This window comes from Marmota marmota, unplaced genomic scaffold, assembly GCF_001458135.2.
Source record: "Marmota marmota marmota unplaced genomic scaffold, marMar, whole genome shotgun sequence".
In the NCBI taxonomy this organism is placed as follows: Eukaryota; Metazoa; Chordata; class Mammalia; order Rodentia; family Sciuridae; genus Marmota; species Marmota marmota.
This window is the reverse complement of record NW_025999961.1, coordinates 6,755,263-6,776,099: the sequence shown is the minus strand read 5'-3', so window position 1 is coordinate 6,776,099 and position 20,837 is coordinate 6,755,263. Positions and strand designations below refer to the sequence as shown.

Below are 20,837 nucleotides of genomic sequence, written 5' to 3'. Positions count from 1 at the left end.
TTGGGAGGAAAGGTATTAGAAGGGAAGGGAAGAAGTCACTAAAGAGAATGAGAGTAAGCAGGTAGAATTCAAGGAAGGGGGAATAAGGAAATTGAAAAGAAATGAAAAGACAAAATAAAAAAATAGAAAATAAAAAAATAAAATAAATAAAAATAAAAATTAAAAAAATAATTTAAAATTTTTTTAAAAAAAATTTAAAAAACAACAAAAAAATGAAAATGAAAAAAACCCAAATTTAAAAAAAAATTAATAAATGCAGTCTTAGAGTTTGATTAACTTCTCTTCCAGTAGGTGGAGCTGTTCCCACTGGGTCAAGCTTCTCCTCTCAATACGCGGGAACCAATCACTGTGCCGTAGCTCCTCCTCCCAGACTGGGCGGGTCTCCAATCCTGAGTGCCTAGGGCCTTCTCTTGTGTCTAGTCACTTCCCCACTTTTCCTCAAGCCAGGCCCCGCTCACCAGTGACGCTCACCACAATACTGGCTACACGCCAGGTCTGCTGCTCCTGGGAGCCCTGTTTTCATGAATGACTGGGCACACTCTCCCTGTTTGCCATTCCCTCAGACCCTCAGTTTGTAGAGTTTGGGGCTGAGAACCCTCAGCGAATTTTGCTAGCCCTCCGGTAGCCATGCCCCCGGTAGCTGGTGCAAGAGACCTCAGTTGTCAGCACTGGTGGGAGCGGTAGCCGGGAGTTCCACGCCACGGGTCCCGCGCCACTCCTGATTCCCTCCGTCTGGCTATCGCGCTCACGGGAGAGCTGGGAGGGGCCCTTACGGGAGAGCTGGGAGGGGCCCTTAAGGTTTCCCCGCTGTATGGAGAGGGAAGGCTAGGGGGTTACACACCTGTTGCCGCCAGTTTCAATGGAGTTATCTCCTCCGCTGCATTCTGGTGACATCAGTTCTCTGCCATGGTGGTATCCCATGCAAATGGCGACAGTTTGTTCCCTTTGCCGGGTGACCAATGCAATGGGTGGGTCCTGACTGGCTCTCCCAAGTCCCGTTTCAATCCTGTGGCCACTGCCTATGAAGGCTCGGTTGGCATTAACCTACGTAGGTTCAGAAGGGCCGACCAGTTGTTTCAGCGGGATCGTTTAGTGCTGAGTCACAGCAGTTTGTCTGCAAGAAGCAGGCGAACGGGAGCTTGAATTCAGCCGATCCGGGCTCGGTGTGTGTTCTGAGAGGCCCAGACTGTTTGCCCCAGATCCACGTCAGCTCAGCATTGCCTAGTGATCCTGAGCAAACAGCATTTAGACGGTTTACGACTCCCTATGCCCACGCAGCTGAAGAGGTCAGAGACTTGATCTCTCTGCGCCCACCGCCATGTTGGATCCCAGGTACATTTTTTTTTAACCTCACATAACCTGGAGGTAGAATGGCTGGGTTTGGCACAGCTGCTAAAGAACACCAGACCTTTGCCTTATCACAAGATGGTTGCCAAAAGCACCAGTCATCGTGTATGCACTTTAAGCAAGAGAAAAGGCAAAAGAGCTTGCATTTATTTTTATTTTTTTTTAATATTTTTTAGTTATAGATGGGCACAATACCTTTATTTATTCATCTTTATCTGGTGCTGAGGATCGAGCCCAGGGCCTCACCCATGCTTGGCGAGCATTCTACTGCTGAGCCACAATCCCAGCCCCAAAGAGCTTGCATTTAAAGGAACTTTCCTGGAAACCCTACAGACAACTTAATGGGCTAGGACTCTATCTATGGTTTCCACTCTCTCAAGCAAGAAGCAGATCTTTGGCTAGATACTTCCTCCTCAAACACAAATTGGTTTCTAATAGGAAAGGGATAGACGGGATGATGGGTAGGTACTAGCAGTCTCTGCCTCAGTCCCCTTGTTTGGTTTCCAACATAGCTGACTTTCCATGCCTGAAATAGACTCCCCATTCCCAGTGGAGATAGCACCCAGGCCTATTGAGTCAGCATACCCAGATGAGAGCCCTGGGTGTCTGGTGGTGTGTGGCCCTCTCCATCAGTCCTAGATCTCACTCCCTACAACAAGCCCCAAAGCACTCAACAGACACTTCTGGGAAAACATAGAATAACTACAAAATGAACCTTCCTTTACAAAAGAAGGGATGGAGAAGACAGCAGTCACTGTGGGTAGCAATGGCTACAACCTCCAATAACAGTGAGAGTCCACAGGCTGGCCAGGCAGCAGCCCTTGCTCTGGTGAAAGGAGCGCTGTCCATTGCCCTCTGTGGCCCTTGCCTCTGACTGGCAGGTTATTCCTCCTTCATTAACCTCTATGGTCTCCTCTTTCCCAGGCTATGAATTTCAGGGGAGAAAGTTTCAAGTTTCTAAAGGAATTGAACCACCCCAGGCTGTTGCAAACCAGGTTTGGGGTGCTTCAGGCAGAACAATTCCCTCAAGTGTAGTAGGTGTCTAGTCTACATGTTTCTGGTCAGTTCCTGATGATGTGTAGCTTCACGTTCTAACTCAGGGGCTGTGCCCTCTCCCTGCATTATAACTTCACACCTGCTACTTACTGAATGTATGCTGCAGGGGACAGTTGAAACAATGGTATTTGGTGCATTTTTCCAGGAGATAACCAAATCCCAAACCCATTACTCCAGACTCATTTCCTTCTGATAAAACTGGTTTTGTAGTACTCCAAGGTCTGTAATGCAGGTCTCTTGGGCAGTTTAGATTTCAGGCTGGATGTCCAGAGTGCCTTCCTTAAGAAAGTGGTACTTCTCTCCATCTCTGAGTAACTTCAGAACTGAGGCTCTAGATTCTGCTTCAAGAGACAAAGTACCTACCAAAAATCTAATTTTTCCCTGCCATTTTCCCTAAGTCCATGACCTCAGTTGACACATATATGACTTTCCAGGGTACAGTTGGCAGTGTGACCAAGTACTTCACATCACATTGCCAGGTCACCACTTTCCAATCTGCAAACCCAAGCTCTTTACATCTGCTTCCTAACTTCCCCTGCTCAGCCAATTCCATGTTTTAGATTCTGTTACTTTTAGTTCTCCCACTTCCAGCTACCAGATTCTGTATTTATTTGAGGCCTCATTGAGCTAATTGATTAGATTTAGAAAAATCCAGGGAAAAGTGAGTTAAAGAAGATGGGGGTGATTTTTTCTTTCATTTCTGTCTTATTCTCTAAGGAGTGTTGGTGTAAGCCCCACCCCAAAATTTCACTTTCATCTCATTGACTAGAAATTTTTTGTATAACTAACTCTACCTGCAAGAGAAGCTGTGTTTTAGTTGAATACATTGCCACTCCCACAAAATGAAGGAGGAGGGCTGGGTATCTGGTGGTCTGTCACAAGCTTCTGGCATAAACTGTGTGTTTATTTATCATATGAGGCCCATGGGAACCACCAAGCTGGGAAGGTGGTAACTAGGTCAAGAGGGTGAGATCAGAAGCAGGCAGGATGCTGATGGAGAAGAGCAAGGCCAGGACAGTCCCCATCAGTATGCCATCCACTCACATCCAACCTGGCAGCTGTGTGTGAAAAGACCCCTTGGAAGGTTGCAGGAGGTTCTGAATGTGTTGAAGACTTCACATTCCTAGAAGTTAAGATCTGTGTTTATTTGCCTTGATCAGCCTAACTATACACCCAGGAGGACTCTTCATTCCAGAAATAATCCTGGATAATGCTAACCAAAGGAGAAAGCACCAAGTAACTCCACAGGGAGATTCACTGTGTCCTAGGGCATCCCCAATCCTAAGGTGACTCCTGGTTCCCATCTTGATCATGTCGATTTGGAGGGAATTGTGAACCTTTGCCTCCTATATTTAGTCTCCTCTCTCCTTTTCCTGTGGTAAATTGTTGAAACCAACCAATGTTTTTAGGCTAACCCAAAGTTATCTTCTCCAGAGAAACATTTTTTCCAAAGGTCTGGGTAAGAAGACATGGCCCTTCCTTTACCTACCTTGTGATACCACCCATCAGCCCGTGTGGCCAGCTGTGGCAGGTGTGTCTCCCAAACACAGCCTGAGCCATATGCCCTGAGTTCTGCCCCGTGTCTGGCACAAAATAATTCCCCAGTGAAAGGTTCATTGAATCAAATTGCCAACCAGCCTTTTCCATCAAAGAAAGCTTTCGCCTCCGTTCTCCATAAATATAGAAAAATGATCCCTTTCACTCTCCTCTCTGAATTTCACTCTCTCCCAGAGAAAGTCAATATAAACCATGCCATCCAAGGTGGAAAACATTCTCCAGCCTGCTCAGGAAGTGATTTATTTAACAAGGAATCATAACACATGGGCCAAGTGTCAGAAGCCCTGTCAGTAATAAATGACCTTATTACTCAGACACCAAAAAGATATTTCCAATAGAGTGTGTTTTGAGTTTCCAAAGAACTTGAATGTCAACTATTAATTGGTTCCAAATAAATCAAAAGCTTAGCAAATACCTACATAATTATACAGCTCTTAAAAAGAAATGCAAGATCAAAAAAAAAGATAATTCATGTATGTGCAAAGATTGAATGTCTCCTTTGGCCAAAATAAGTAACACCTCTCACTGAAAAATAACTTTACTCACAGATATATTAAAATCTTATGAACAAATCAAAACATTTTCATCAGGTCTAACGGCTCTTATGAGTCTCCTTTTTCTCATCTGTACAATGATCCGTGAGGTCTCTCAGACCCAGCAAGGTTTCCTTGAATACAGGGATACTATCTTCTTCTTCAGCAGCGTGTTCCCTTCCTCAGCTTAGCACCTATCACATTGTAGACGATCAATAATTTAGAAAAAAACATTCTGAAGGTCCTTTAAATTAAATGTTTAATGTCTTGAGATTCAAGGTGCTAGTCACAATTCAGATGATTCCAAACATAGAAAACAGGTGTAAATATCATGGGCAAGCTGCTCTTTAAATAGGTCTGAGGAAAACCAAACTTAAGAGTAGTAGAGAATTTCTTTTTCCTAGTGTCAATTGTGTTCACACATCCATTCATTCACCAAGTATTTATAGAACATACATGAATAACCAGGCCTTGAATGTGTCACTGTGAGTGTGCTATCAATATGGCAAATGTCTTACCCTGGAGGAATTCGTGATATAGCGGAAGCACAAATAAATGGAAATTATAGGCTGGAGGTGTAATTCAGTGGTCATATACTTAGCATGTACTCAGCCCAGGGTTCAAACTCCATAACCCCCCAAAAATCTTAGAATAAATGAAAATTAGTATATAATATATATGACAACCCTCAGCAGAATCAAAAAGTTGCTGGGTGCCAAGTTCAAATAATAATGCACACGCGCGCACACATCAGTTCATGAGTCCCTGTCCATTGGTCCCCAGCTGGGTATCTCATCAAAGCTGGGACAGAGTTCTTCCTTGAAAATCGTGTGCAGAGACTCAGAAGGTCCTACTGCAGGTGGCAAACACTTTTGAGTGTTTGGATGCTCTGAATGGCAATATCCTGCCTGCTGTGTGCACTGACTGAGATGCAAAGAAATCATCCTGCCAAGAAATAAGGTCGATCCCTGGAGTGCAGCGGTGCAAGGCTGGGGAGAGAAAGCATCCCGGCACCCCCCAGCATTCCTGTTCTTAGCTTCAGGAGCCTGGATGAGGCTGCCTTGCTGCCCTCCCCCTCAGCCGGAAAAACTGCATCAAACTTCACCTTACATTACATTTTAAAATTAAACTACTACAAAGAAAAAGAAAAACAAAACTTTAAGTGAACCTAGAGTTAAATAGATTGGAGTCAGTTTCTGATCTTGGAGGTGAGCAAAGCCGATTGGCTCAGCTTAGACCAGTTGCCCATCTGTAGTCCAATCAGCTTTGGCCAAGGAAGTGCAGTCAAAGATGACAACTCTGCTGAGAGTCCAAGCTCCGACTCTGAGAAGTGGTGAAGACAGGGAAGCCGTTTTCAGGAGAGGAAAAATTGTTGAAGCGCAGGACATCCTCACAGTCTTATTCTTATGTAGGTGTTCATAGGCTCCATAATCTTTCAGTTCCATGCCTATAATTGAGAATTTTCCAGTAGTTCTTCTAGTCCTTTATTCTATGTACTCATTTTTCTGGGTTTTTCTATTAACTAGAGAAGTAGAGGGGCCTCATTCACTTGCAATGATTTGAGATGATTCAGGGCACAAGAAAAGTCTGATGATTTCACAATACAGGTGGAGCATCCCTAATTCAAACATCTGAAATCATCCAGAATCTGAAGCTTTTTGAGCACTAATTCGATGCCACAAGTGGAAAATTCCACACCATGAAACTTTGTTTCATTTCAAAATTTATTACAATCGTCTGTAAAGTTACCTTCATCCATATATAAAAGGTACATAGGACACAGAAGTGAATTTAATTTTAGACTTGGATCCCAACCATAAAATATCTCAATATATACTCAACCTGTACTATGAAAAGAGTCATTCTTCAAAAACATCTAATGAAACATCCCAGTAAGCAAAATGTTGACCCTGAGAAGACAGAGACCACAAACCTGAATTTAAAAATATGGATGTCCTCCCATGACTGATCTGTGCAAAGATCTACAAGTTCTCTGGGTTAGTCAGTTTTTTGTCACTGACACAAACAACTTAGAGGAGGAAAATTTTATTTCGGCTCAGAGCTTTCAGTCTATGGTTGGCTGGTTCCATAGCTCTGGGCGTGAGGTGAGGCAGAACGTCATGGTGGAAGAGCATGGTGAAGGAAAGCTCAGGACAGCTGGGAAGCAGAGACAGACAAAGGAAGGGACTAGGGACAAGATATAGTCCCCAAGGGCATGCCCCAGTGATCTTCTTCCTCCAACCATGCTTTGCCTACCTGTGGTTTCCACCCCCTCCCAGTGGTCTGTTCAGCTATTTGTGGGTTAGTTCACTGATAAGATCAGAATCCTCATGATCCAATCTCTTCCCAAAGCTCCACCTCTGGATATTGCTGCATTGGGGACCAAGCCTTCAACACATGAGTTTGGGGGGGACATTTCATATCCTAACTGTCATAGTCTTCCAAATACAGTTCATTTCATTTGTGAGCAGAACTCTGGCCACTGAGGCCCACTGTGGCAGTCCAATCTATCACATGCAATTCTCCAATTAGATTCCCATCTCAAACAAATAGCCATGGTAATTCAAATCAGTTTTGAGTAGCTTGAAGCTGACAGCCTTAGCATTCAAAATAGATGCTTCGGTTACTGAGGTAATCTATTACCACACTGTTGAAATCTACCAGCTTTCTTGGATCTTCTTTCAGTTAAGTCATGCATCTTCAGGAGAGGTGACATTATTGTCAACAGAGTGGACACTGGTCCAGAACTCTCTGTGACCTTCCAGGGGAGCTTTCCACACTGCCTTCCAGTTGGTTGTGAGTTAGATGGTATGTTGGTGGGGGTTGATGTAGCAAAAAGCATCTCACTTCTTTGCTGATCAGGGACACTTCCTAGAGAAGGTCAGGGTTCCAGAAGCTTCTGCCTGAAAGAAGTGTGTATTTGCATGGGTGTGGAGGGAGCCACACTGGGGGATGGAGAGAGGCCTTAGGTTCCAACTCGAAAAGCAAACATGGTCCTCCCAAAGCCCAGGGGCCTTGTGTTCTGTGCCACCAGGCTCACTATTTTGATTTTTTTGTTTGTTTGTTTGTTTCCACTTCCTTTCCTAGATGCCAATGAGCCCAGGAAAGGACACACTGTTGCTGCTGCAGGAATACCCAGTTTCCATGGGACGTGTATGGACCCTGCTGTGAAATGAACTCAGCAAGGACTTGTTGGCTATGTCCTCCCTTCCCCTGAGGAGCACCCAGAGCCATCGTTCCTGGGTTTTCCTAATTGTGTCCTGTCCTCTTCTTGCCAAGGTCAACGGGCCAGTCTTGAGTAGGCGTCCCTAGGCTCATCTGGCAGCCTCAACATGCACACAGGCACAGCTGATGACAGCCAGGGTTCCCAAGGGACGTGGGGCCCCACGGGGTCCGGCCCCCAGCCGCAGGACCTTTCATGATGCGGGTGTCCGGGAGTGAGCACCATGCCCATCACCCAGGACAATGCCGTGCTGCACCTGCCCCTCCTCTACCAGTGGCTGCAGAACAGCCTGCGGGAGGGCGGGGACGGGCCCGAGCAGCGGCTCTGCCACGCGGCCATCCAGAAACTGCAGGAGTACATCCAGCTGAACTTGGCCGTGGATGAGAGTGCGGTGCCCCCCGACCTCAGCCCTCCAGAAATGGAGATCTGTACTGTGTACCTCACCAAGCAGCTGGGGGACACAGAGACCGTCGGCCTCAGTTTTGGGAACATCCCTGTTTTCGGGGACTACGGTGAAAAGCGCAGAGGAGGCAAGAAGAGGAAGACCCACCAGGGCCCCGTGCTGGACGTGGGCTGTATCTGGGTGACAGAGCTGAGGAAGAACAGCCCCGCGGGCAAGAGCGGGAAGGTCCGGCTGCGGGACGAGATTCTCTCCCTCAACGGGCAGCTGATGGTCGGAGTGGACGTCAGCGGGGCCAGGTGAGTGGGCGGGACGCGGCCGGCACAGGGGCTGGACCCAGCCGTGGTCCGCTTGGGTCTGAAGGGCGAGTCTGCAGCTGCAGCCGTGGGTCCTGTATTCTTCCTCTAAGGGAAGAATACACTGAGTCCAAGTTTCTCTGTATTTCTTTGTTCTCTTTCTTCACTTATTCATGGTATTTCTGTTTTCCCCTGTAACTTGGAGTAAGAAAGAGAGGGAACAGGATGTGAAAGGAGTATGAGAAAAGCCACATTGAGTTAGAAGAGGAGGGGACAAGATTGATTCTTTTTCAAGGTTCACTTCTTAGCTCTCTTGAATAATTATGAGATAACATTTATTGAGCTGGGTCTACTGCAGTGGGCATCTGCCAGCCAGTATCTCACTTCATACCCACCTCCAGAGGACAGCTTAGATGAGAAAACTCAGCTTCATGTATCTTGTTCAAGGTCACTGAAGTAAGAGACCAAAACAGACTTGAACCAGTGTCTGTCTGCACCACAGTCTGTGCTCCTGACCACTGAGCTATACTTTGTTGTTTTGTGGCCTGTGCACAATTTCATGGATGGTTTATAGCTGCACCAAATACCTCCTTAGCATAATTGCAGACACCAGCAAGGAAATTACTAGAACAAATTAATAAGGCTTCCATCTACCCAAAAAAAAGGAAAACAGAAGCCATTTATCAAAGGAAATTCAATTTTTATACACACCCTGTATTAGGCCAGTCATGGTAGCACACACCTGTGATCCTAGCTACTCAGGAGTTTGAGACAAGAGGATCACAAGTTCAAGGTTAGCCTGTGCAATTTAGACCCCATCTCAAATTTAAAAGTAGAAAGGTGGTAGTGCACATCTAGGTTCAATCCCCAGTACTGGGGGGGGGGGGACTGTTAGTTTAATTTACATTACTATAATTGAAATATCTGACAGAGACTACTTATGAAGAAAAGAGTTTATTTAGTTAAAAGTTCTGAAAGTCCAAGATTGGACAGTCCATTGGTTCAGATTCTGGTGAGGGCCTAATGGTAGATGGTGTCATGACAGGAACAGATGGGTGAGGGGGAAAAGCATGCCACCAGATGGGAAGCAGGAAAGAGACTGGAGTCCCACAATCACCCCAATCCCAACCTCCCACTAGGCCCCCACCTGTTAATAGTCCACACCCCCTCCCAACATTGCCATACTAGGGATCAAAGCTTCAACACATAAATCTTTGGGGGACAAACCACATTCAAAGCAAGCAGAATCCCTTTGGCAAATTACATCTAGCTTTAGGGTAGAATCTCTTTGAGATTTGGGTACAGTTGTTCCTCCTTTTCTGATGGGTATTGGTTCCAGGACCCCCAGTGTATTCTAAAATCCAAGAATTCTCAAGTCCTTTACATACAGTGGTGTCATATTTGCATAATTTCTATAAACTTTAAATAATTTTTGTTTACTTATAATACCTAACAGAATGGAAATGGCATATAGTGGTTCTTCTGTACTCTATAGGGTATAATAACAAGAAAAAAGACTGGCCAGGTGTGGCCTGTAATCCCAGATATTCTGGAGGCTGAGGCAGAAGGATGGCAAATTAGAAGCCAGCCTCAGCAACTTAACAAGACCTTATCTCAAAATAAAATCAAAAGGGCTGGGGATGTGACTCAGTTTGTAAAGCACCCCTCAGTGCAATCCCTTGTTCCAGACACACACACACACACACACACACACACACACACACACACACTGCCTGTTCATGCTCTTTTCCTTTTAATATTTTGGATCCACAGTTGGTAGAATCCTCATGAATAAGGAAGACAAATTGTAGTGGGGAGTTTAAAGTGTTTGAAATGTTCTCAAAATGTTTCTTTTTCAATCATTGTAACTGACTGTTTCTATCAACACCAGAATTTCCAACTACCCATGTGGATTTTATCTTAAAAGAGTGGTGATCAGAAATTGGGGTTCTGTAGGGACCCAAGGTATTTCCCTGCTCCTCAGCCAACAGCCCCCTCAGCCTCTTCATCATTATTTGTAAGCAACAAATTTCAGGGGCCAACACACCGACTCCTTGCCCACACTGCCAATCTGATGAAATCATCTATAACATGAGGCATTCTTTTGGGCAATTTGGTCTGTTCCCTCTCTTGAATTTGATTTTAAGTTCAGAATTATCTTCGATGATATTATCAGTTATCCCCCAAAATTCATATGTCAAAGTCCAAATCCTCAGGACCTCAGAAGGCAACCTTATCAGGAAGTAGCTCCGTAGCAGATGTGATGAGTTAAGATGAGGTCATACTAGAGTAGGGTGGCCCCTAATGCAATCTGACTGGTGTCATTATAAAAGGCACATTTGGACACAGACACAAGGAGAATGCTAAGTGAAGACTGAAGTTCTGCTGCTGCATGACAGAGAATTACCAGAAGCCGGGAGAGAGCCCTGGAACAGATCTTTCCCTGCACCAGGGGAGTATGGCCCTGCTGTATCCTTGATCTTGGACTTCAAGACTCTAGAACTATGAAATAACACATTTCTGTTTCTTAGGCCACCCCATTTGTGGTGCTTTGTTATGGTGTTAGAGTTAAAGCTTCGTCCCAGGGTTTCATAAACTGACTTCCAGACCACTCCGTATAATCGAATCAAGCCTTTATTGAAGCACACCGGTGGTGGCTGACCAGAACATAAAGCTGTTCCCCTGATCAGCCCCGAACAATTGCAAGGGCACTCCTTATAAGCCTGAAAACCTCAAAAGGGATGTTCAGGGGGTCTAGCCAACGCAAGCAAGCCAGGTTATAGAAGCGGGACAGTGCAGTCAAGCGGAGGGAAGCCTAACCAATCACAGTTAGCCCAATCACCCCAGTTATAGAATCCCGTTACCCTAGTTACAGAAACAATGCCCCATTAGGTAGTTCTGTGTTCTTAAAGGTTTCTATAGCAAAAGGAAATGAACATCTTGCCCCAGTCATGACTCTTCTACTTGGCATGGTTGTTTTACAAGATGAAGTCATAAAACAAAATGGAGTCACATTTGCTCCTACTATCACAACGGCAGCCTTAGGAAACTGACACAGGAGATACTTTGACCAGTCACCTTATATCAAGTCAAGTTTCAATTTTCTCCCTGCCACAGGTTCCTTTAGAGCACTGTGTGTTTTTGGAAAGGACACTGAGAATTACATGTGCTCAGTGTGGGAGGATCAGGTGCACCATGTGCAAGATGAGGTCATAGATTGCTTCTTTCGAAAATTAGTTTAGATCAATTTGGAATGTCCACCTCTGAGGAAAGAACAGGAAATTCATAGACATGGGTGGGTTCGATAGCCTTCTGTGCCCCAGACCCTTAGGAGAACTGAATCCATAACTGCCCCTGAATTACAGGCACTATTCCTGCCTTCTCAACTGGCCCACACACCTGAGGTCCACAGCTGGGTGCTAGGCTCCTGGAGGACTTCTGGGAGGTCCTTGTTCCATATCAGTGATAATGACTTTATCCTGGTGTGAACTTCCAGAGAACTTTCTAGGATGGGGGAAGGACATCAGTTGTGTTTGATGTCACACACCCCATCTTGCAGCCAAAGCCCATAACACATCCGAAGAAGGTTCTGTTTGTGAGCTCTATCACCACCCTCTGAGGCAGATAGTGTTTTCTGGAATGTTCTATTTACCTCTGTTTGGTGCAAAAGAACTGCAAAGGTTTTTAGCTTAGTTCCTACAAGGAATACTTTGTAATCCCAGTTACTCCCTCCACTAGCTTTCTATAAGTAAACCAGATCTGTTCCCTGAGGACAGATTGTTCCAAATTGGTAAGGAAATGTGGAATTAATTAAAATGAAACCCACACACCAAAACCAAAACAAATAGACTTTTCTAAAAAGTAGAAGGGCCCACGTTTCACTTTTAGAATTTATTTATTTTTTTTCAGAATGTGAACTTTGGGCATTTTCATACATTAATAAACATGAACAGAGCAGAGTGCAGAGGACTCAGGCCCAAGAGAGATGGCTCCGGCTTCCAGAACTGCTTGTTGGCCGTGTGACTGTGGAGGTGGATTCCGTTTCCTTAATAGGGCCGTGTAGTGGACGAGCAAAGATGATTTACTCGATGTACTGAGTACAGCATCTGGCATACGGTAGATGTTCAGTCAAAATAGCTTTTCACACCCACCCAGTGGACCTCAGGCAACCTGAACCCAGAGCACATCCTGCAAATGAGAAAAGGCCTTTGAGTTTTGAAAAAGAGAAAAAGCCTCAAACGCTGCCAGTCAGTTCACAGAGAGACAAAGAAAAAGCTTCTGTCCCCAAACTGGGGAGATAATCAAATTACAGTAGTCCCCCTTCATCCATGGGGTGCATTCTAAGACCTTCGGTGGATGCCTGAAGCCAGGGGTAGTACTGAACCCTGTACATACTATGCTTTGTCCTATAGGTACCAATGACAAAGTTTTAAATTAGGCACAGTAAGAGATTAGCCACCATAAGTAATGATCAAATAGAATAATTATAACAATTTACTATAATAAAAGTTATGTGAATGTGGTCTCTCCCTCTCTCAAAATATCTTACTGTACTGAACTGTATTTTGGGATCGTGGTTGGCCACAAATAACTGAAACTATGGGTAAGGGCACTACTGTTTTGCACAACTGGTGTGGCATGGCACCAACCACTTGGAAAGGACCCTGGCATTTGTAGAAACAGTGTCCCTGAGCCCACTGGCCAGAGAGTACTGGAGTGTGAGGAGTGTGTGGTCCAGAAGAGCCAGATTCAGGGGCAGGCAGGGGGTCAGAGGGACAAGCTGCCTGGCCCACAAGAGTTCCATGCTGGAAGGACTAGCTGAGTATCAGCCCTGGCCAGAAGTAACCTTCAGCACGGTCCCCCGTTGCCTTGAAATTGTGTGTAAAATTAAATTTAGGGTTGGTTCCAGCTTAGACTGCGGTTACCCATGGCAACCTAGAGTTCTGTCTGGATTATAGCAGATTTGAAACAGAGTTTCAAGAGGCTGCAAGAAGGTGTTACTTGGAGAAATGACACAGAGAGTGATATAGGCAACAGAGAGGAAGAGTGGTCAGTTAGAGCTTTATTCTAGTCTCTGGGGCCTGCCCACCTGAATGTGCCCAGAGTACCTGATGTTCCACGAAGCACTATACAGGTGTAAGAGATGGTCATCCTGATGACCCAGGGACATTAAGGAAAGGCTAAATTATACTCAGCATACTGTTTAAAAAGCCAAAGAAGCGTGTAATACACTTTAGAAAGATTTCCATTACAGAAGGTTAAAAGAAAAACAAGCTTCAGCATTTAAAATTCAATTATCTGGAAAACTCACCATGTGGAACAGCCCATTCCCCGAGGACGTGGTGTAAATGAAGCGTTGCAGGACCGTACATTTGCACCCTGCTTCATTCTTTTCCGCCTGCTCTCTCCTCGTGCTATTTTGTTTCATGCCTGGGTTTCTGGAGGGTGTCCCAGAGTTCACCCAAGTCCTGTTTTCTCATTGTGGCAAGGAGGAAATGGAGGCTTGGGGAAGTGGCTTCCTGAGGTCAAGTGTCTTCATAGAGAAGAGCAAGGACTGGAATTCATGCCCTCTGACTTGGATTCCAGAACTTTCTCCTTAACACTGTAAATAGGAACCAATAAAATTAGGAGATTTTTTTTGTATAGTTTATTATTTATAATGAAAACAGAAATCAGTTTGTTTTATGTGTTCTGTGAGTGGGTGGGGATTGCATCTAGAACCTTCCATTCTTAACAAGAGTTTTGCATATAGCAACTTCATGAAAGGTGTAACTGAGAGCTGGAAGTCACGGCTGGAGCTGGCACTACTCTGGCTCTGAGTGCCACCAGGGCAAGGCTGCAGAGGATCAGAGGATCAGAGGGCCATCGCCTGCCACCTTGTGGTGGAAATCAAGCACAGTGAGAGAAAGTGCTGGGAGTTGAGGTCAGGCGTGTGATTCATTGAACGGTGTGTGCTTCACAACTGTGCCATTACAGTGATGCTTTTGGCCTTCACGTCTCTCCCTAGAATGGCAACTTCTTAGCCATCTGCAGGCGCCATGCCCTCCTCTGACTGATGTTCTCGTGTTGCCCAGGAAGTCGCTCCATCCCTCCTAACACACCCTGGTCCTGAGGTCCCCCCACTGGTAGTAGATGAGGAGTGATCCAACAAGCTCTTTGTGGCTGATGGAATTAATTAAAATGAAACTTACCTGGTTTCTCTAACTCGAGCCTCGGGAATCAGGGAGTTTCCAGGGAAAGTGTGAGTGGCAGCAACTAACAGGGTGCCAGTCAATGGGTGGGTGGGGGGGTCTGTTAGAAAACTGGCAGTGTTGGCACACCAAGATCATTGTCACAGCCCAGATCATCATCCCAGCCACTTACAGAGAGGTTTCTGAGGGCCCACTTATGATGGGATAGTTTACATTAAAAGGATAGACTTCTTCTCATTATTTAAGGGTGGAAGTTCAGGGCTACATCCACAGATGCTCTTTGATTTTTATTCCAGTGACCTGTTTCTCTGATGGTACCCACGTCAGAGCTGAATGGGGCATTGCAGCCACCGATAGGTGACAGACTCCTGCCCTGGAAGGTGGAAAACCAAATATCTCACTTAAGACACTCACTTTTAAAGGGTTAATATTACTTCCACAAATCATAATTGTAAACCGTAGAGAGAAAAAAAGATCAAAGTGTCTTAGTGTGATTATGGTGTTAGCTCTGGCTTCAGAACCTTCTGTTTATGGGTACCCCTGGGCCGTTTTCAGGAATCTTGACTTCTACCTCACCTTTCATGTCCAGGTATTAAATAAGTTATAAGCATTTTTATTCTCTCATTTGAGTACCAAATGCCCCCTCATGACTCTCAAGCTTTTTTTTTCCCCCAAAAGAGCTTTGAATTCCAAGCTTTGGCATTGGTTCACCTCTGGTCTGTCCCTTCTGAAGTGGAGGTAACCACATCGCTTGGCTTTGCTTTCATCCTACCCCGACTTGCCAACACAGAAATAAAATAACTTGAGCCCCTGTCTTCTGTTGTTCAGCTGAGGGTGGTTGCCTTCTGGAGAGCAATAAAACCTGATGCCTTAAGGGCCCAAATATATATCACTTGATACAATTTAAAATAAAACAAAGGCCGGGATCTAGTTCACCGGTAGAGTACTAGCCTGGCATGTGAGAGGCCCTTGATTTGGTCCCCAGGACTGTATAAAATAAAATACAGGTTTTAAGCCAGGTGCAGTGGTGCACCACTATAATCCCAACTACGTGGGAGGCTGAGGCAGGAGGATCACAAGTTCAAGGCCAGCCTGGGCAACTTAGACCCTGTCTCAAAATTAAAAAAAAAAAAAAATTAAAGGGCTGGGGGTGTGGCTCAGTAGTAGAGTACCTCATTCCCAATACCATGAGAAGGAGAAGGAGAAGGAGTTGTTTTTATATAGTTTGATTTCTCCATGAGATTCTTCTTTGAAATGTGATCTTCCTCCAAAGATTTTGAGGACGTGAGTTTAAATCATGCTAATTTAAAATGTTCATGGAGACATAACTACTAGTAGCTTTTAGGAGGACGTCATAACAATGTTGAAATGCACAGAGTAGTACACAAAGGTGTTGCGTATCTTGTGGATTCTGCCATCTTTGATTCTTAGACTCAGATGCCAGCCCTGTTACATAGGTCTAACAGCCAACTCATCCCACAGGTGCCTATGCAGGGCTTTCTTCACCAAGGAAACGGGAAACGATGACTCTGTCATTTATAATGTCCCTTGGCCTTAAAATGAGCCTTTTCCCTTTGGGGAGAGAGAAGAAGACAAAGTCTGGGTTATTTCCAAGGCTGGAATACAAGGTCTAAGATCAGATGGTTTAAATGGGACTGGGATTTTATTAAGACGCTCTTGACCCGTGGGATCCCAGATGTGTATTCTCAAATGTCCCCGAAAGATGTTCTAACTATCCTGGGGTAGGAGATGGAAAGTGTGTATCCCTAAAACTTCCACTTGGAAAGTACAAGTCTCTGTCGAATTGCGTGGCAGTTCTTGTTTTTCCCGACTCCTGGGTTTTCAGAAGTCCAAGTGTACTTTTCTGCAGTCCTTTTCTAACCCAGCAATGTAGACAGAAAGGACTTCCATGGTGGTCCACCTAAAAATGGCTCATGCCCTAGCACAGAGATTGCCAAAGTGGAAAGCCCAAGAAGATCCATGGGGAAGCAGAAAAAATATTTGCATCCTGAAGTATATTTTTTATCTTAAAAAAATAAGAAATTGAGCTCGACTAATATTTTCAGTATGGATTGACGACAACCTCCTTATTCAATGGGTACATCAGAAGGTCCCTTGTCCTGTATGACCTGTGATGTATTGTGAGGAAAGGGGGAGAGACCCACAAAAGGCCATCACTGCTTAATTCACTTCTGACTTATTTCAAAGGACTGTAGTTGATGTAGGTCCACTCAGTGAAGTAGGTTTATGGATTAAATGACTTTGTTTTAACTTATCAACCTTCACAAAATGGGCAGATAAAATAAAGAAATTCTAGAATGGAAAAAGAGGATTAAAAAGAATGCAATGAATGCATACACAAGCAAACAATAAGAACATGGCTTAGTTAACTAACACTTCTCTTTCTGCCAGTATGTCCTTGGCCACATTATGAAATGAAACAGCCTGTTCATATTGCCAAGAAGTCAGACAAAAAGATAACATTGGGAGCTAGCAAGAGTCTATATGAAGTACAAATTTATAACCACTATCATTAAAGAAAAAGTTCCGCCTATATATAGATTATGTATTGAGATACTACTTAGTGATGGTATGAGGCCATCATGAATAGCAAGATATTTAAAATCTAAATATGCACAACAGGGATGCAAATAGTTTAAAATATTCTAGCAATGTTTAAAATTATGCAATACTAAATCTAGTCCAGAATTTTACTAAACTGAATATTTAAGAGCCTGTCATGAGGGTGTTGTTTTTTTTTTAACTTAATTGCTTATCACAAAAAGCCACATACCATCAGGAAAACACTCATTCTTCCTGGTGTGGTAAAATAGCTGGACTAATACATGGAAAACAATATAGGTACAAAATAAACTGCATGGTTTTGTTGTCAGCAATTTCTTTTGGAAGATGCTCAGAAACATCACTGAAGTTTTAAAGAGAGAGTGCTGCAGTGTTGGGAATTTGCTATGCAGTTGGGCAAAAGTACTGCTGATTTTCATGTGAAGTAGGTTTATGGATTAAATGACTTAAGGGAATGTGCTTGGTTCTGTTTCAGTAATGAAATAGAGCTACTTATCCATGAGTCACTAAAAAGGTACCAAAAATAAGGGCTATGAAAGAGAAGTCTCCTTAATTCAGACTCCCACTCTCTTGTCCCTATCAATTACTGCACCCCAAAGCAACACTCTTACTGGTTTTAGAGTTCCTTTTCAAGAATTCTCTAAGCATATACAAGTGCATATTGGCTATATTTTCTCTAGTGAGAGCACACTGTCATACTGTTCTGCATCTTAACTATTTTAACTTAAAAACCTATTTTAGAGATTGTTTCAAGTCAGAAGATCATTCTGTTTTGTCTTTCACTTTTGAACAGCTATATAATAGTCCACTAAAGGTTGCCAATGTGATTTTATTTAATCAGTCACCAATTAATGGGTGTTGTATTGTACAGTTTTCTTTTGCAGTTTTAACAAGTCTGCAGTCAATTTTATGTTCACATGTACAAATGTATGTGAAGGATAAATTCTAGAAGTGGGATCCTCAAACAAATCACTTGTTAAATTTATTACTCACATTGCAAATTGCATCCCAACTGACTTTATATATAAAAAGTACTGCTTTCCCTCATAGCTTCCCCAACACTCTAGTATCTTTAAAATATGGGATCATGCTACATGCAGAATTCTGTTTGATCCTTTTTTCACTTAACACATTTAAACATGTTCCTCCTAATTAAATGGTCTCAAGGTATGCTCTTCAATAATCTAGGCGAGCATGCTCTTTCTGTCACTGCCAGTCTTTCAATATTATACTTAACATTGCATCTAAAATGTTTGTACCATGGCCTTTTCCCCCTTTGACCGTCCTCTTTAGACACATTTCTTGGAATGACGTTATTGTGTCAAAAGGACATTTTTGTCAAATTGCTTTACATAAACTGTTTTTCATAAATTGTTTTTACCAGATTATTCCACTACCAATAATGTTTGAGCAACAGTATACCGAGCCATTTCCAGATTGGACATCACAAATTTACATCTATGTATGATTTTTTTTAAAAAAATCTGTACTTAGTTGATCAAGGAGTTTGGTTATTTCCCCCTAAGGGTTCTCTTGTTTGTTTGCTGGAGGAAAGTAAATGTCCCCCATCGTGAGCAACAGATGGAAGGATGCAGCCTCGGAGCAGAGAGCAGTTCCTGGCTGGCATCTGGCAAGGAAACTGAGACCTCAGTCCTACAACTCAAAGAACCAAACCCTGCCAACAGCTGGTGAGCTTGGAAGAGGTCGCTGAGCCCCAGATGAGATTATTGGCAGCCCAGGCCAACACCTCACGCCAGTCTTAGCAATGCTGAGCCGAGAGCCCAGGCAGTCTGTGGCTGCTCCTCACCTGCGGAATTCAGAGCTAATAAGCCGGGGAAGCTCCAAAGTCTGTGCATTTATGGCAATTTGTTGCACAGCAGGAGAAAACTAATAAAATGGAAACAGACAATAAAGTACTTAATTCCTCTCATGTCATTTACTCCTTGATTCACATGTGGAAATCTTGTCTCCCTTAGCCAGATTATAACCTCCCTGAGAACAAGACCAGTTGTGATGTTTCTCCTGCACCAGCCCCATTATCTGCCTGCCATAGGGTCTGCACTTTGGGGAGACAGGGGTCAGTGGGAGTAGCCTAACTATTCCCCGCCTCGGCTTAAACCTTGACTCAACCTGTCTAAACTTTGGTTCCCTCATCTTTAAAATGCAAATAGAATGCATCAGAAAAATCATTGGAAAAATATGCAAATGTGACCAGCAGTCACTTCTGAAAGTGGGCAGTGACAGAATCAAATTCCACAAGAGATTTGTGGGGATCAAATGAGACAATTTTAAAGCCCTTAGTGGAGTTCATCGTGGTACATGGTCAGTAGAAAAAGGCCATTTGTTTGGTATCATGTTACTCCAGCCCTTTTTCCCTACGCGTGCGCGCATACACACACACACACACACACACACACACACACACACACACACACCCAACAGCCCCAACAGCCCCAACAGCCCCGCTTCCACCCACTGGCCATCAATCAGAGGTAGATAACCTAAATCCAGCCTTTGGCACTATTGGCAAACAGTTTTATCTCCTGGGAATTTGGAGCAACCATGCTGAAAGTTCAAGTGGAATGAGGTCCAAAATCTGGTCCAGAAAGAGCCAGAGCCACATGCACACACTAGAGTTAAAGAAGGACAGACATCAGGAGGAAACCTATTCCTTTAGAGGAACACAGATGCAGGATCAAGAGAATGTCCCCAGGTATAAAGTATGGGATAGTGCTTCCAGGGGCCAGGGAACTTGCAGTTCCCAGCACAAGTTCCCACAGTGCCTACCCGGACTTGATTCCATGAGACTTGTGTGTCCTCACAAAGTATCCTTGTAAACAGATAAGCCTGGCCAAAAGGTTGCTGGTGGGGGACAAATCAGACAGCTGGTCAGGTTCTAATAAGCCCTAGCACACCAAGCCCAAGTGAGTGCTGATTCCACATAAATCTTTAAAAGAAAACTAAATTGTGTTTCTCTTCCTCCAGACCGTCCTTCATCTGTCAGCAGATGAATTCCCAGTGGCCTCTGGAGGGCACTATTCAATTAAGTTTATTGCATGGTAGCGAGCAGAGCACTGTACCGACGGAGCATTTTAGGAAGTGGGTGTTTGAAGGAATCATTACCATTTATTGAATCCCTGCAATGCGCTTGCTGGGTGCTCTGTATATATTACAGCTGAAACAATTACAATTCCTCTTTCCACCCACCAATTGTAGATTCTTTTCTAGCTTTGTTTCTTGTTTCTATAGACATGTCATTAACAGGTATCAGGCAAAAATGAAAGCTTTTATTTTTCCTTTTAATGAACAGGAAGACCTGAGGTTACTGCTTCTGTTGGGAACCGGTTCAGGTTCAGTTGGCCTTCAATTACTTGATGTACTTGGACATCATTTGCATTTTTATGGGCATGTGCTCCTTTTTAATTAGAAAAACAAGGAATTAAATGTAGCACCACTATAAAACAGAAAGAAAAAGTATTCTGCTGACATGGGTATAATTGGCTGTGACCTTCTCTCTCAAGAGGAGGTGAGGTGCTTCCTGTCTCATCTCTTTTATCCTCCCAGAGACTTGGCTGGTGGCTGCTGGGGTGTGGGAACTGGGCGGGGCCGGGGGGGGGTCGGGGGGGGGCTGCTTTCTTCACTTTGGCCCGA

At 44.1% G+C, this 20,837-nt stretch overlaps 1 protein-coding gene and 1 long non-coding RNA gene across 9 annotated transcripts in view; one reads left to right on the top strand and one right to left on the bottom strand.

The window, feature by feature from the left end:
* The window catches only part of Pdzd2 (PDZ domain containing 2), a 365,551-nt gene that overhangs the window by 119,034 nt on the left and 225,680 nt on the right, over window positions 1–20,837 (top strand). For all 8 annotated transcript variants that reach the window (XM_048802942.1, XM_048802941.1, XM_048802940.1 and 5 more), the window contains one exon: window positions 7,581–8,415. In XM_048802942.1, the coding sequence (XP_048658899.1) occupies window positions 7,940–8,415 (476 nt within the window). In that variant the 5' untranslated portion in view covers window positions 7,581–7,939. The remainder of the gene's footprint in view (window positions 1–7,580; window positions 8,416–20,837) is intronic.
* LOC125616744 lies at window positions 12,289–15,609 on the bottom strand. Its single transcript, XR_007347489.1, has 2 exons — window positions 13,724–15,609; window positions 12,289–12,600 (listed from the first exon to the last, which is right to left on the bottom strand). It is a non-coding gene; the product is annotated as an uncharacterized LOC125616744 (long non-coding RNA).